The sequence below is a fragment of the Typopeltis vanoorti genome, chromosome 6 (genome assembly GCF_054136105.1).
Source record: "Typopeltis vanoorti isolate ZY-2024b chromosome 6, IOZ_Tvanoo_1.0, whole genome shotgun sequence".
Classification (NCBI taxonomy): Eukaryota; Metazoa; Arthropoda; class Arachnida; order Uropygi; family Thelyphonidae; genus Typopeltis; species Typopeltis vanoorti.
Genome location: NC_143554.1, coordinates 135,629,625 through 135,648,021, shown reverse-complemented (window position 1 = coordinate 135,648,021; position 18,397 = coordinate 135,629,625). Strand labels below are relative to the sequence as shown.

At 34.6% G+C, this 18,397-nt stretch overlaps 1 protein-coding gene across 1 annotated transcript in view; it reads left to right on the top strand.

The window, feature by feature from the left end:
- Positions 1-18,397, top strand: part of pic (DNA damage-binding protein pic) — a 359,026-nt gene that overhangs the window by 170,805 nt on the left and 169,824 nt on the right. The window contains exons 12-13 of the mRNA XM_090394454.1: positions 7,179-7,342; positions 8,391-8,521. Of these exons, the coding sequence (XP_090250580.1) occupies positions 7,179-7,342; positions 8,391-8,521 (295 nt within the window). The remainder of the gene's footprint in view (positions 1-7,178; positions 7,343-8,390; positions 8,522-18,397) is intronic.

Sequence of the window (18,397 nt, the reverse complement as noted above, 5' to 3'; positions counted from 1 at the left end):
AACAGTGCCCTTGCTGTTTTCGTCTATAAACCAGGGCAAACAGTGAAAAATCAGCTACTGGAACAAACTCCAACTCATCATCAGAAAGAAGAAAATCCAGTGTTAGAAGAATTCAAGATAAGAACTGTCAATATAAGGAGTTTTAATGAAAAGGAAATCGAACTTGCAGAAGAAGTGGAAAATTACCACATTGACATAATTGGCATTACTGAGACAAAGAAGACAAAAACAGTTGTGATCCTACTAAATTAAGTATAGGGTGTTATATTCATGCAATAATGATCAAGTAAAGGAAGGAGTCATTAAAGCATGCAGTCGACATAAAGAAAACAGAAGTCCTTGTTTGGATATCTAAACAGCAAGGTAGGAAAGGAATCTCGCCAAGCATAGAGAAACATTTTGGAAAAAATTGGACGAAAAAGGTTAAGCTAATAATAATGGTAAGCATGCTGGACTTCTGCTCAGATTATGGTCTAGTCATTACCAACACCATGTTCCAGGATAAAGATATGCACAAGTTCATTTGGAGAGGAACAGCATAAAAGGCTTTATGCTGTTCAGAATAATAATATACAGAGGATTTGAAACTGGAAGTGAATATCAGATTGAAAAGAAAGTATGTAAGAAAATTTTTAAAAGAATTAATGTTGAGCAGCTATACAGACATCATTCAGGCAAAAATTAAACAGTTTGAAAAACAAGAACCAAACCTTGGAATCTCATTGGCCAATTCTAAAGAAAACATTGATTGATTGATTCAGCTTGGGAGACATGTGGAGAAATTGTTTGTAAGGATAGAAAAATAAGAACACTATGGTGGACACAAGAAGTTAAATAAGTAGTTGTGGAAAAGAAGAAACATACCAAAAGTTCCTATCATATAAGTTAGCAGATGCCCTAAAAGAATATAGAGAGAAATGTAAGAGAGCTAACTTATGTTTAAAAGTAGCTAAACAAAAGGCATGGGAACACTTTTGTAAGCATATAGAAGGTAAATATCAGAAAGGTGGCATAATGTTCTGGAGGCCATTGAAAAAGCTTAGTAATCAGGGAAAGAGGACCGTAAAAGAAATCAGAGATGATAAAGTGACAAGAAAGGTGAAGATATGGATATTTTAATCCTTTCTTTTAGTGTCACACAGTGATCAGCATTCATTTTAGAAATTATGGACTTTACAACTGTGGTATAAATAACTATTTTAATTTCCTGAAGTTTCGACCTTCATATTAAGGTCATCATCTGGAGTATATACAAATATATACAAGGACAAGCTGAGTTATATTTCACACAGTATGTTAAAGAAACAATGATTTGATCAACACTGTTATTCTATTGGCATGACCTCTAGGGAAACAGGACGCACAATTCCTATCAGATAAAAGGAACATAAACGATACATTAAATATAATAACTATGGTGAAGCTGGCCTTTCTGATCATGCCCTGAACACTTTACATAGAATTGTTTACATTACACCAAAACATGGTATGAACGTAAATTTAAGGAAGCCTGTGAGATTCTTATCAATCACCCAATTTGAACAGTAATGATGGTCTAAAAATCCCAAGCATATGTAAGTCACATATTCTACCCATGGAACCTTTCTCCCTAAGAGTTAACTATAAACAGGACTGTAGATAATCCAGCTTAAATCTAATATAACAATTGTCATGTTAAAAATAGGACATCATTGTTACTCTAAGAAAACTATCTATATGAAAGAAAGTTCTTATGTTATCCTAAATAGAATTTAGCTTTGATGTAGTTTCTAAATAGTTAATTAATTTTTAATTTTATCTGTATTTTTTTTCCACGAGGTCATGATAGAGAATAACCGTTGATCAAATCATTGTTTCTTTAACATACTGTGTGAAATGTAATAACTCAGCTTGTCCGTGTATATTTGTATATACTCCAGATAATGACCTTAATATGAAGGTCAAAACGTCAGGAAATTAAAATAGTTATTTATAACATGGTTGTAAAGTCCATAATTTCTAAAATGAATAAGGATATTTTAGATATCTGGAGTAATTACTTTGAAAGTTCCAGGTATTCTCTTAAACGAAACAAGCAGTGACAGAAACACAGTACAAAATATTCAAGAGGAATGTAAACAGCAGCACATATTAATACATCATGTAGGGGAAAAAGCTACTAAAAGTCCAAAATAAGGATATTTTAGATGTCTGGAGTAATTACTTTGAAAGACTCTTAAACAAAACAAGCAGTGACAGAAACATACAAAATATTCAAGAGGAATGTAAACAGCAGCACATATTAATACATCATGTAAGGAAAAAAGCTACTAAAAGTCCAAAATAAGGAAATGCAGCTGCAGTAGTAGATGATATTCAACCAATGCTCAAATATAGAGGTGTAAAATTTTCAAAGTGGCTACTCTGCATAATTCAGAGGGACTTTGTTAGAAGATTGAATATCAGATGATTGGGGTAGAGCTATCGTAGTTCCCATCTGTAAAAAGGACAGTAAAGCTGAATGTGAGATTTATAGAGGAATTTCTCTACTAAGTGTTCCAGGTATAGTGTATGTCGTCACTCTTCTGAAATATGTTTGCAACCTCTTTTCAAGAGGTTGCAAACATACTTCAGAAGAGGCTGAGAAAAATCATGAAAGAGAAACTTGGATAATGCCAATTAGAGATTGTCAGGATCAGATTTTCACTTTTAAGACAAATAGTTGAGAAATCATGGGAATATGACAAGTATCTGCACTAAGTTATGTATATCTGGAAAAGGCATACAGCATGTCTAGAAAAACAGCTTTTTAAAATGCTATAATTATATGGAATAAATGGAACATTATACATGCAATACTCAATTTGTACATAATAAATAACGGAAAAACTCACGTAGAAATATTATTTAATAGTATAATTTTCGCCTGTGTGTCACAGGCATCTTCAGTACAATTAAGCTCAAAATTAAACACTAACTGACAATTCCAAAAAGCGCCACCTAAGTAGCTGGTGTAAGATAACTAAAAAGGTCAATAACTTTCCTAAAAAAAAAAAAAAATGAATACAATAAAAAGTTAGGAAAGATTAGCTGATTTGTAAAGTACTATCTCCCATAAAGGGGATAGACGTAAGCCGTCGGATCTGTTTAAGTTAGGAGAATGAAGTAGAGTTTCACATGCTTTTTTTATAAAGGCGTTCCATGAGAAACTGACTTTTGTGAAGAACTCTTGTCTTTCTCCAATGAACTCTGTGTCTAGTGAAGATGGCATGTTCTGCAAGTCCAGACTTTTCAGGTTTAAAGTATTCAATATAAGATTGGTGTTCTTCTAGCCGAATGGAGGCAGATCTTCCCATTTGTCCGAAATAACATAATTCACAAGAGCACGGAATCTGGTAGACACCTGGATGATTAAGATGTGGAAGCTTGTCCTTTGGAGAAGCGAGAAAGGTGGAGATTTTTCTAAACGGCCGAAAGGTATGAGTATATATATCCTGTATGAGTCTTCTTTAGAAAGAAGACGCATACAGGCCATTATATCCATGCGGAATCTCATCACCATCCCAGTCAAAAGGCAGGAACTATTAAAACACTGGTTCATCGGGCCCACTCCTTTTGTTCTACAGACGATCTTTTACAGAAAGAAATACGATATATAACTTCTTCCTTTCTATCTAATGGCTATAAGAATTGCTTCATTAAAAGAACTTTGAGTAGATTTAATATGTCTCCCTCTTCAAACACAGAGGAAATAACGCGCATTACTATCCCTTATATACAAGGCATCAGTGAACGTATAGCAAAAATTTTAAAACCACTGAATATTTTTGTTGCCTTTCGACCGTTTAGAAAAATCTCCACCTTTCTCGCTTCTCCAAAGGACAAGCTTCCACATCTTAATCATCCAGGTGTCTACCAGATTCCGTGCTCTTGTGAATTATGTTATTTCGGACAAACGGGAAGATCTGCCTCCATTCGGCTAGAAGAACACCAATCTTATATTGAATACTTTAAACCTGAAAAGTCTGGACTTGCAGAACATGCCATCTTCACTAGACACAGAGTTCATTGGAGAAAGACAAGAGTTCTTCACAAAAGTCAGTTTCTCATGGAACGCCTTTATAAAAAAGCATGTGAAACTCTACTTCATTCTCCTAACTTAAACAGATCCGACGGCTTACATCTATCCCCTTTATGGGAGATAGTACTTTACAAATCAGCTAATCTTTCCTAACTTTTTATTGTATTAATTTATTTTTATTTTTATTTTTTTTTTTTAGGAAAGTTATTGACCTTTTTAGTTATCTTACACCAGCTACTTAGGTGGCGCTTTTTGGAATTGTCAGTTAGTGTTTAATTTTGAGCTTAATTGTACTGAAGATGCCTGTGACACACAGGCGAAAATTATACTATTAAATAATATTTCTACGTGAGTTTTTCCGTTATTTATTATGTATAGTTATGTCTACTCACGGTTTACCTCTTTTAAAACTTAATACTCAATTTGAAATTGTACATAGTTTTATATATTTGGGATCAGAAGTTAATTGTAAAAATGATATCAGTACTGAGATTCAGAGATGTATTCTTTCTGCAAATAGATGCTTTTGTGGACTTAGGAATTACCTAAAGTCACATCAAAGATCAACAAAGATAATGATGTATAAAGTACTTGTAAGACCAGTGTTAACCTACGCCTCTGAAAACTGGATATTATCAATGGCAGATGAAAGATTGCTAGATCTGTTTGAAAGAAGGGTTCTCAGATATATTTTTGGAGCAGTACAAGAGAATGGTGTGTGGAGGAAAAGATATAACCATGAACTATACAGATTATTTAATGACACCCAGACATTATTAAGTACATAAAAATAAATAGATTAAGTTGGGTTGGACACATTATACACATGAATATTAATAGAATAGTTAAAAAGATGTTTAATGCTGAGCCAGAAGGAAAAAGAAAAATTGGAAGACCTAAATTAAGATTGGAAGATGGAATGATTCAAGAGATTAAGGGTTTAGGAGTCAGAAATTGGAGGAGTTTGGCATTGAATAAGGAAGGCTGGCAGAAGTTTTTGAAGAAGGCCAGGGCTCCCCCATAGGGCTGTTGGACCAATGATGATGATATATGCAATATATAGTGTATATTTTAGTTGTAAGTCAGCAGTTAGAATTGAAGGAAATACAGGAAGATGGTTTGATGTAAAATCAGTGATAAGACAAATATGCATATTGTCTCCACTCTTATTACTCATCTATATGGATCACATTATGAAAAAAGTGGCATTAGGTGTGATATTAGAAATTAGAGATGTCAAACTTAGCTGTTTGCTTTATGCAGATGATGTACTCCTAAACACATCCTGTGCAAGTTTCCAGGATTCTTTAACTAAATTGAATTACAGCTGTAACAAATTTTGACTTGGAAATCAGCAATAAAAATACCAAAAGTGTGAAAATAAATAGGGAACATAGAATACTTCAGCTGCTTTCTCAATAGAGAATCTATAGAACAAATAAAATATTTCAGCTATTTAAGCAAGGTTTTTGTTGAAGATGGAAATAGACAACAGAATATGCAATGTGGTATGGTAGCAATCCAGTTAAATAAATTTATATGGAATAAGAGAGAAATTATCCAAAACACTAAACTTGTAGTACACAAGTCAGTGTTCAAACCAGTTTTAAGTTATATATCTGGGAATTGTGTAAGAAATGTGGTACTTGATCAAAGATCAGAGATGATAGATACGAAAATTCTGAGGAAAAATTTAGTCAGAAATACCCTAGCAGATCAAAATGTTAAAGTGGAGTACTGACAACTAATAGACTAATTTGGAGAGAAATTGTTGATAGGAAATTGGTAATGATGTGACCTTAATCATGGTACTGTTTTAGTAGCCTCTACACCTCTTGCAGATATATACCGTATTTTTCCATGTATAAGACGAACCCAAAATTAAGAAATCAATATTTTAAACATCTCCACCTGTCTAATCATATACTCAGTGGGAGGAGATCCAAACTGTCTCTCTGAAGCTTTATTTGGATGTTCTTTTTGCATAATTCATGAGTTTTAACTTGAATTTTGAAGAATATGACAATCGTTTTTAATTTTCGGACATTTTTATGGGCTAGTGTTCAAAATATTGCTAATGCATTAACTTACCCCACCAAGTTACAGATGTATGAATGCTTTCAGAGTTCTGATTGGTTTATTCAGAATCAGCCATTAGTGACTAATGACATCAGTCGATAGAGTTAACAAAAGCTAGCGATTGGCGGAAGCCTGTTCGCGGAGACAAGGTACCAGCAGTTTCGTCATGGCAACTGCAGTCTCTAAACTGGTTACCCCCCCCTGTATATAAGACGACCCCCAATTTTTGGTCTAAAAATTTGAGAAAAAAGTATCTTCTTATACATGGAAAAATATGGTAATCAGGAAACTGATGATAATAGCATTTTGTTTTTTAAATTTAAATACAGTGAGAATTTTACTTCATAGAATTTTCACCTAAGTATTAAGTGCCTAGTCAGTATAAAATTCAGATTAAACTACCACATGTACAAAATGAAAATTCAATATGTTTAATTCAATGTACTTATGTTTTCTGTTCTACACAATATATATATATATTTTTAATTATTATTAATGTAAGTGTAAAAAAACATCCTCTAGGCCAGTATTGGTCCGCGGACCCCGGGGTTCCTTGAATAATTCAAAGGGTGTATGCGAGATAGTTTATTTCCGTTAAACTTTATCTTATCATGTTGCTCATACCTGTTGTTCACACCTGGCCTAATTGATATGTTCATATTCTTCTGAATATCTCCATTTATAACAGTATTGCATTGTCATAAATGACACATTTAGTGTTGTTAAATTGTAATTTTTTACTTCACCTTTATGATATGTAAAATATAACAAATTTCCATTTTGGATTTTATGGGGGCCGCGGTGAATTAACATTCGCTACAAGGGGTCCACGACATGTTAACATTCGCTACAAAGGGTCCAAAACATATTAACATTCGCTACAAGGGGTCCATGCCATATTAACATTCGCTACAGGGGGTCCACGACTTCCAAAAGGTTGGGAAACACTGCTCTAGGCTATTAAAATAATATGTTAAGCTCATATAATATATATGAGTTAGTAGTGTCTGTATATTTAATTAAGTGTTTATTCTTTCAGTTGTACTAAAATGGATTATGAAGTGGCATGCCTAGACATTAATCCTTTGGAAGATATCCAGGAAAAAACTCATCTTTGTTCAGTTGGACTCTGGACTGATATTTCAGTTTGTATCCTACACCTTCCTTCATTAGAACTAATGCATAAAGAAATGCTAGGTGGAGGTATATATTCATTTTATTTATGCTATTGAAATTTTTCATGCTTCCATTCATTACTTACAAATTAAAGGTACTGCAGAATAAAATACTTTTTTGAATATAAATCAGCTGTTGATATTTGTGAAATAGAACTCTTATAGATAATCAGTAATGAATATTGAGCTTTTCTTAAGGAAAGCCTCCATATTCATTACTGATGTGATATATTATGATATGAAAATAGATATTCCTAATGACTATAATCAGATGTAGTGCGATTAACTAATATTTATATTTGTAGTTTGCATATTAAAAATATATAAGAAATCTTAGCATTCACAGCATTCTTTATCTGAAAGAAATTATGCTTCTTTTTTTTTTTTGTTTTATTAAATACCTCATTGAGAATGTTTTTAATGTATTTATATATTTAAGGCATTTTGAGCCTACTACAGAGCACTTACAGTAGTTAATCATCATGTTCTTTCTAATATCTCACAGATGATTGTAAGTTTTATAGCATTGATCATGTCATTAATTGTTCCTTTCTTTGATTGCTGTTTTTAAAGGTAGTCTTGATATGTATGCAGAAAATTCTTTTCTAAATAAATTTCAGTTTGATACTTATCAGTAGATTCATTATACTCTTATTGGTATAAGAATATGGCTGTGATTAATATTAACACAGAAATATTATTCTTATTTGTGTATTAACAACAACACAAGGGCACGGAGAGAGTGGGGTAAATGTGGTCTTGCAACTTCCATTATCTAAGACCTTGCTTGTATTGCAAGTACTTGGTCAAGATGCAGCAATTAAAGCTGATGAAATTTTCTCTACTTATGAATAGATACAGCATTCTTCTTTTTAAAATGGGTACTCATAGGAGATTACTGTGAACAGTCAAAAATATGAATGCAGAATTTTTACTTATTTATCAAAGTTGCTTAATTTTAAAAGAAATTCGTATATAATGGATACTGGAAATTTTGTTTTTTATTTTATTTATTTAGTTAGTTTTGATATTTTTTCATACACAGTTGATGTTTTGTGTTATAATTATTCTTATAGAAATCATTCCTCGATCTATTTTGGCTACTACATTTGAAAGTATTCATTACCTGCTTTGTGCTCTTGGTGATGGCTCTTTATTTTATTTCCTTCTCAATGCTCAGAGTGGACTTTTGACAGATAGAAAAAAGGTTAGAACTTGAAAGTATATAGTTTTGTAATTAAATAAAAAAAAAAAGTTATTTGCTTAGACTATTTTACATGTAATGGTATAAATTAAAGATGCCAAGAAATTATAATCTTGGTTTAATCCTTTATCCAAGGGTAAAGGATTAAACTAAGCAAAGTTTGCATGTGAAGTAACTTCACAACTGGGCAACTCATATATAGAGGCTAATGACTTCACATTAGCCTTTATATATGAAGTTTCACTTGATCACTACTCAGACAAGTTTCAACTTTTAATGAGGTCCCATCAGTGGGAGCCAGACTCTCAGTGATTCCAAGGTTGAAGTAATGCAGAAGTCGTATTTCTATATACAAGTAACCAAAAGGTGTCACACCTTATTATTAAAATACTCTGGACTAGAGATATATGTTAAAAGTTTTTCTACTTGTTTATACTATAAATTAAAGATGCCAAGAAATTATATTCTTGGTTTAATCCTTTATCCAAATGTAAGCAAAGTTTGTGCATGAAGTAACTTCATGACTGGACAACTCGTATATAGAGGCTAATGACTCCACGTTACTTGCCTTAGTATCTCATAATGCAAAACACATATCCTTGCAGACATGTATAATGCTATGCATTAAGGGAAGAGTCACCTGAATTACTGTGTATCACTTCTGGGTCTGGCTCCCACTGATGAGACCTCAATAAAGATCTAAACCGGTCTGGGTAGTGACCCTTCCCATAATGCATGGCATTATACATGTCTGCAAGGATATGTGCTTTGCATTATTATATATATATTATATAATATAATATATAATAAGCCATCAAAAATTTGAAATGTGGAAAGGTAAATGGAGCAGATGATATTCAACCAAAAATGCTCAAATATGGAGGCATAAACATTTTACAATGGTTACACTGCATAATTCAGAGGGCCTAGTTAGACGGTCATATTCCAGGTGAAAAAGTAGAGCTCTCATAGTAGAGCTCCCATCTATAAAAATGAGAATAAAGCTGAATGTTAGAATTACAGAGAAATTTCTTTACTATTTTTAGTGAAGATATAAAGTTAAATCTAGAAATTGACAACAGAATAAGCAAAGTTAGTATAACAGGGAGCTCATTGAATAAATGATCAGGTAAGATTTATACAAGTATTGAAAAGAAGCTGAGAAAGATTGTGGAAGAGAAACTGGGAGACACAAGCTGGATTAAGGCCAAATAGAGGTTTTCTGGATCAGATTTTCACTTTACAACAAGTAGTTGAGAAATCATGGGAATACGACAAGATCTGTAGTAAATTTTGTAGATTTGGAAAAGGCATATAACAAGGTGCCCATAGAAAAGCTTTTCAAAACAATACCATTATATGGGGTAAATGGAACTATATACAGCAATATAGTCTATATTTAAGTTGTAAGCCCGCAGTTAGAGTGGAAGGAAATACAGGAAGATGGTTTGATGTAAAATCAGATGTAAGACATGGATGCACATTGTCTCCACTCTTATTCATCATTTATATGGATTACGTTATAAAACAAAGTGGCATTAAAACTGATAGATATTAAACTTAGCTCTTTGCTTTATGCAGATGATGGTGTACTCCAAACACATCCTGTGCAAGTCTCCAGGATTCTCCAACTAAATATAACAGTTTTAACTAATTTGGTATGAAAATCCACAATAAAAAGACCAAAGCTATGAAAACTAGCAAGAATATAGAAAACTTCAGCTGCTTTCTCAAGAGAGCCTGTAGAACAAGTAAAATGTTTCAGCTATTTAGGCACAGTTTTTAGTGAAGAAGGAAAGTTAAATCTAGAAATAGACAACAGAATAAGCAAAGTTTGTATGGTGGAGCTCATTGAATAAATTTATGCAGAATAAGAGAGAAAACATTAGCCAAAACACTAAACCAGCTACAAGACAGTGTTAAAACCAGTTTTAAGTTATGGATCCGAGAGTTGGGTTAAAGCACTTCATCAAAGTTTAGAGACTACAGATATTACAGTTCTGAGAAAAATTAGGGAGGTAAGCAGATGGCATCAGTGGCAGAATCGTATTAAAAATGAAGATATTAGGATGGAACTTGACATTGTTAGCATTCCAGAAAGTGGGAGCAGGATTATGGCATGGTCACTTCAGAAGAATGGGAGATGAAAGATTAACAAAACAGGTGTTTGATGCCTAGATTGCAAGAAGAAGGCTAAGGTCTTAGCGGATTGATTCAGTCAGAAGAGCAGTGGCGGCTCGTGGCTTGAAATAGTGGGGTGCTGCAACTTTCAAAATATATATACACACTGCAAGTACAGTGTATATGTGTTTGGATAAAATATCAAAATTACTGTAAAATTTTTTTAAAAAAATAAACATGAAAAAATATTGTTTATTATCAATAAAATTATATAGCTTGGTATAATTCAAAATTACTCTTAAAAATAAAATCCATTCCTTTAATTGTAATGTCCAAATATTTAAAGAGACAGAGTAAACACAATAAGCATATTGTGTACGAACACTCTACTAGTGGCACAAACTGCATATAAACAATAGTGGAACTGCATTACGCTAATAGCTCGCATCTCACTATGACATGCATATGCTTGCACACATAGCAATATGACACTGTGGTAAACACAGTGCTGCTGCATCCTTTGCCATCCTAAGTGCTACAAGATTGATTTTTACTACTTTTTATACAAAATAAGAGAATTATATAGGATTGTTGATGATAAAATTAAATATTACAAGCAAATATAAATAAATTAATAAATATATTTATGTATCGAGTAAAATTTGGGTGCTGCAGTTCTATAGTGCCTATGCATGAGCCGTCCCTGCAGAAGAGCCTTAAAAGAACGAAACGTTAGATATGACAATATTGAAGTGCTGACAAGTAATATATAGCCGGCCTGGTTGGCCAAGTGGATAACATATCCGCTCTCCAGCCAAAAAAAAAAGTTGCGGGTTCGAATCCCGCCATGGGCATGGATATTTGTGATTGTCTGTGGAAATACCGGTGGTTGTCAGCAGTAGATGGCGTTGGTGTAGTTGCGATCAGTTGGTGATTGAATGGTGGAGTCGGAGTTGTAAAGCAGGTGCCCTCTCTTGATGAGTCCTTGGACTCTCTGGAGGTGCCAAATAATAATAATAATAAAATATTTGGAGGAAAATTATTGATATGAGATTTATTATGTATAGTTATTCATGTAGTGCTGTCATAATAGCTTGTATACCCCTTGAGAGTACATATCACAAAATTGATGATGATGATGATGTTAATAACATAAGAATATTTTGTGCCCAACATTATTCATTATATATAAAACAGCAGTGGCCAAATCCTGACTCAGAACCTGCATGAGACTCACAAGGTTGTTTGCTGTGGCTCCTGAGGTAATTTTGGTTTTTATTATGCTTATCATAAAAAGACAAAAATTCATTATACGTATATATTTTTTGCATATACAAGCAAATATATAAAACAAAGAAAAGTTGAATTGACAATAAAACAGGTCACAAGTACAATATTTTTATGCTTGCTGCCCTCATGAAGAATCACTTGTTAACACTCTTCTTAATATGTATTAACATCACACAGACTTGAAAAACATTTAACAGCAAAAAATGAGACCCTACATAATCCTTCTATGGACAATAATTAAACAACCTAATAATATGAGTATAATTATAGGTATGTGTTTTTAATGATCACATTTTTTAGAAAATATCTTATGGCTTTGAAACATCTGAAAATCATGCAATGTGACTCTTGGGCTGAGGAGAATGATTTATTTGCATCTTCAACCTTGCACATATAGAATTACTGACCAACACCGAATAACTACATAAGTCATGGGTCTTCAACGCATGCGTGGAGCTCTTTGTTGTGGCCCACCAGCCATTTTGAAAAAATAACTACTTAACATTAAAACGTGATTAAATAAAAAATAATTTCAATGAAGCCTATGGGCCACTAACCTATACTGCAGTATTTAGAATTGTAAGATGCTTTCCAGATTCACAAGGAACGCTGTGCATTTGATACGTTAAATAAAATCCTATAAAAATAAATATTAAATAGATATGCTTCTTCAGCCATCTACCAGCGCCAAGCGATACTTAAGTACTAGTACATACTAATGTCACAGGCACATGGCTGAAGCAGTAGTTCATTTGAGTGCGCTGTCTACTGCCTTCCAGACACATCACGAGGGTTCTCGAATAACGTGATATTCGTGTATAAGCGCACGCAGGTTCGTCTTGTCAGCCATTGCCTATTCTGGTTTTATATTGCCAGACATCATCACATTCCTGCATGTACCCTAAAGGGTGTACAGGATATGATAGTACTACATAAAAAATTTACATCATTACTAACTTCCTATCTACATCTTCCTATGTTCGTCTTGTCAGCCATTGCCTATTGTGGTTTTATATTGCCAGACATCATCACATTCCTGACATGTACCCTAAATGGGTGTACAGGATATGAGAGTACTACATAAAAAATTTACATCATTACTAACTTCCTATCTACATTTTCCTCCAAATCAGTCTGTTACTTGTCAAGACTCCAACATTATCAGATATGTTTCTATCGTCTAAGGCACTTTGTACCGTATCAATCCACCTATATCTTGGTCATCCTCTGGGTCGTTTTCTTGCCAACCTGGAAGAGAACACTTGTTTTGCTAATTTTTTCTTGCTCATTCTGTTTAAGTGACCATACTAGCTGAGATTAGCTCTGCTAACGCATTCCTGGATGCTGACAATGTCAAGTTCTTTCCTAATATCCTCGTTTTTAATATGATATTGCCATTGATGCCATCTGTTCATGCCTCTAATCTTTCTCAGGACTCTCATATCTGCGGTCTCTAGTCTTTGGTCAAGTGTTTTACTTCTGACCCAGCTCTCAGATCCATAAGTTAAAACTGCTTTGAACGCTGTCTTGTATACAGCTAATTTAGTGTTCCGACTAATTTCTCTCTTATTCCATATGAATTTATTCAATTGACTTCCCACCATACCAGCTTTGTTGATTCTTTTGTCTATTTCTATATTTAATTTACCATCTTCAGTAAAAATCGTGCCTAAGTAGCTGAAATGTTTTACTTGTTCCACAGGTTCTCCATTCACAACACAGTTGACATTTTCAATGATTCTGCCTATTTTCATTGTCTTTGTTTTTTTATTGCTGACCTTCATACCATATCTATTACAACAGCTATTCAATTTAGTCAGAGAATCTTGCAGACTTGTAGCGGATTTATTTAGAAGTATAACATCATCCGCATAAAGCAAAGAGCTGACATTAACATTTCCAATTTTGATATCAGGTTTAATACCACTTTCCTTCATAATGTGATCCATATAGATATTGAATAACAGAAGGGATAATGTATATCCTTTTCTCACACCAGATTTGACATTAAACCATCTTCCTGTACTTGCTTCAATTCTAACTGCTGACTTGCAACTCAAATAAATACCAAGTATTGTTTGATATAATGCCCCACTGACACCATATAACTGGAGTGTATTGAATAGCTTCTCTCTTGGCACCTTGCCATATGGCTTTTCCAGATCAACAAAACTTAAATACAGATCTTTAGTATATTCCCATGCTTTCTCAACTATTTGTCGTAAAGTGAAGATCTGATCCTGACAGCCTCTATTTGGCCTGAATCCAGCTTGTTCTTCATGAAGCTTTTCTTCCACAATTCTTCTCAACCGTTTCTCAAGTATATTGGAATATATTTTCCCCGGAACACTCAGAAGGAAAATACCTCTGTAATTCTCACATTCAGTTTTATTTCTCTTTTTATATATGGATACTCTTAGTGCTCTGCTCTGCTCCAATCATCAGGAATTTGTAACTCTCTCCAGGCCTCCTGAACTATGCAGTGCAGCTACTGTAAGACTTTTATAACACTATACTTCAGTATTTCTGGTCAAATATCATCTACTCCTGCTGCCTTTCTACATTTCAAGCCTTTGATGGCTTTTTCGACTTCAAGTATGGATATGGATTCATGACTGTATGCCTGGTCAGTGTTTTTTACCACTGTACTATCACTGCTTGTTTCATTTAGCAATTTTTCGAAGTTATTACTCCATACTTCAAGGATATCATTTTCTCCCATTTTCAAGTCACCTTTATCATCTCTAACTCCTTTTACTGTCTTTCCTCCATTTCTAAGCTTCTTCAACAACCTCCAGAATATCTTACCACCTTCTTGATATTTATTTTCTATGTTCTTGCTAAAGTCCTCCCATGACTTTTTTTTAGCTAGTTTTACACAGTGTTTAGCTTTCAAACATTTGTCTCTGTATTCTCTACTAGCACAAGCTGACTTATTTGCCAGGAACCTTTGATATGCTTTCTTCTTTTCCTTCACTGCCTCTTTAACTTCCTGTGTCCACCACGGAGTTCTGATTTTTCTATCATTGCAGAGAACTCACCGCATGCCTCTCTGGCTGAATCAATCAGAGTTTTCTTCAAGGTTTGGTTCCTGTTCTCTTTCATTTTTTCTTCAATAATCTCTGTGTATTTTAGTCTACAGTTCACATCTGAGAGCTGCTCAACTTTTATTCGCTTTAAGAATTTCATATTGAAAAGATTGACAATTATTTTCAATATGAAATTAAATTTTATCTTGCTCAAGACTAAATAGTGATCACTTCCAATTTCAAATCCTCTGTACACTCTGGTGTCCTGCACCAGGGAGAAAACATCACTATCAACAATAACATGGTCAATGAGACTTTTCTTATTCCTTGCCTCTTCTCTCCATGTGAATTTGTGCACATTTTTTGTTGGAACATGGTGTTAGTAATAACCAGTCCATGTCCTGAGCAGAAATCCAACAGGTATTTGCCATTATTATTAGCTTTGCTCTTTTCTCCAAATTTTCCCAAAATATTTTTGCATGTCTGACAATCACTTCCTGCTCTGCTATTTAAATCCCCAACAAGGACTAACTTTTCCTTTTTCATTGTGTCAGTAGTTTTCTCTAGAGCATCAAAAAATTTCTCCACTTCTACCTTAGTAGGACCTCCTGTGAGACCATAGGCACAAATAAGTCTCATTGTTCCACAGCACTCTACTTGAGACTGCCTGCCATTCAAGAAGATTAGCCTCATATTTAGTATTGAATACTATGGTTACTCCTTCTTTTCCTTGATTGTCATTGCCTGAATATAACATGTTGTATTTATTGCTCAGAAAGATCCCACCAGTTTTTGTCCTTTTTGTTTCAGTCACCCCTATTATGTCGATCTGGTACTTATCTGATTCCTCAGCTAGCTCCATTTCTTTGCCATTCAGGCTTCTTATGTTGATAGTACCAATCTTTAACTCCCTTGATGTTGAGTTGTGGTGTGCTTTCAGATTTGTTCCAGTAGCTGACTTTTCGCTGTTTGCCCTGGTTCCTTGGTGAAAACAACATGGGGACTTGTTTAACTGGGCGACGCCCCAGCCGGCATGAAATTTTGTCATGTTGTACCATCATTTTGTATTTTGGTTTAACCAATAGGAATACAATTGGTTAGCTAAATCCCAAATTGCCCGCCCATCCTCGTTTGTTCAGTATCCAGGTAGATTCCCAACAGGATGCACCACGAGAAGCTGAGGATTGGACATTAGGTCAGAAGCCCTGGTTGGTTCTCTGCATTCCTTTAGAGGCTATGTGGAGGTCTCCTCTCAGTTATACAGTTTTGACCCTTAAGCACCTCATATTGGTAGACTTTTTTCATTAGTGTGAGACATATTCAGTGGATAATAACCATCACACGGTCATTTTGGGTTCACTTTCTATCACTTTGGCATCTACGAGTAAAAAGCGTAAATCAAGTGATTCTTTTCAGGTTTTTAATGAAAAGTGGACCAATTTGTACTTTTTTGTACCGATTGACGATAAGCCAGTGTGCTTAATTTGTCGTGTGTCAGTATCAAAAGAATACAATATAAATCGACACTATGAGACAAAGCATGCATCCAATTTCAATCACCTTCAAGGGCAGCTTTGTGTGAACAAAGTGAACCGTCTCCAAATTGATTTAAAATGCCAGCATGGTTTGTTTAGGGAAGAAAGCCAGCAGAGAGAAGAGAGCGAAGGGTGTGTCAAAGTAAGTTATGTAATAGCTGAAAAAATTGCTAAAAAATCAAACGCCTTCATGGATGCCATGCTTGTGAAAGAGTGTTTCATCGCTGTTGGGGAAATTCTGTGCCCAAATAATAAGGAAGTGTTTAAAAACCCGAGTTTATCTGGGGTAGCTGTAGCATGCCATGTCGAAGAACTTGTCATTGACATTGAAAGAACTTTAAAAAAAACGGCCGTCTGAATTTACGTCATATTCACTTGCTTTAGATGAGAGCACACATGTGAAGGATACAGCTCAGCTGGCTATCTTTGTCTGTGGCATTGATTCACTGTGATCAACAGTTCACTGTGACAGAAGAACTGCTAACGCTTGTACATATGAAGGGAATGAAGAAAGGCACTGATATTCTCGAAGCCGCCAAGAAAATGCTCCAGCATTTCGACCTCAGCTTAACCAACCTCGAGAGTGTGGTAACTGATGGTGCCCCTGCTTTGGTGGGAAAGAACAAAGGGTTTGTTGGACTGCTACTGAAAGAACCGGAAGTAGAAGGAAAAGATTTCGCCCATTACCACTGTTTAATCCACCAGGAGAATTTGTGCACAAAATCTATTGGATTTGAGAATGTCATGAAAGTTATTGTGACTGTTGTCAACATCGTTAGGGCAAGAGGATTGAATCATCATCAATTCCAAGAGTTTTTGACCCAAGAGTGTGAAGTGGATCACGGCGATGTGGTTTATTATAGTGATGTTCGTTGGTTGGGCAGAGAGAAGGTTCTTAAAAGAGTCTTTGACTTAAGAAGCGAAATACAGCAGTTCATGCAAACCAAGGGGAAGCCAATTGCAGAATTCAACAATCCAAAGTGGATGACAGACTTTGAGACCGACATCTCATTGCATATGAATGACCTAAATACATGACTACAATCCAAAGATTGACTGGTGCACACTCTGTTTGATCACAGCAAAGCTTTTGTGACCAAGCTTTGGGAGGCACAACTCGTAAAAAAAGACTTAACTAATTTCAAGCTTTTCACTGAGTCCAACTGTTCGTCTCTTGATGAATACACTACATGTAAAGTATCAAATGTACAGCGTTCCTTGTGAATCTGGAAAGCATCTTATAATTCTAAATACCGCAGTATAGCTTAGTGGCCCACGGGCTTCATTGAAATTTTTAATGTGGCCCACACTGTCTGAAAGGTTGAAGATCCCTGACATAAGTAATCATAAGGTGATGGTTCTTAACAATCTATTGTTGGTCAGAAAGATGCCCAGACAGAAATTAATTCATTTCTTTATAGTTCTTTATGTATGCTTGCCAAGAAAAAAATGGATACAGTTGGCCCAACATAGTCCAACTATGTTGGGCCAACTGTATTCATTTTTTTAACCCTTTATCTCTAACCCTAACTCTTTGAAGATGTGGGCAGCCTGTCTCTATCCTTCAGCCTTTAACTGATAGTAAGCACAAGCAATCAGTAAATCAGAGCTTTTTTGAGGAGAGAGAGAATATGGTAGAGAGGTGATACAGACTTACTGTCCTGAACCCTAGCACTCATATAAGTATGATGAAGACCAGGATGGCCAAACGTTTAAGGTTCGTTTGTCATCAGGTAACAGTTCTCTAAAGAACTGTTATCTGATTACAGAAAGTAAGTATAAAGAGCTGTTGATCATTTGCCAGTGCATTCCAGATTTAAAATATTGCATTTTAATTTGATTGATTTCATTATTATGTTACAGAAATTGTAATACTTTATTTGCATCAGTTGTTTCATGTGGTC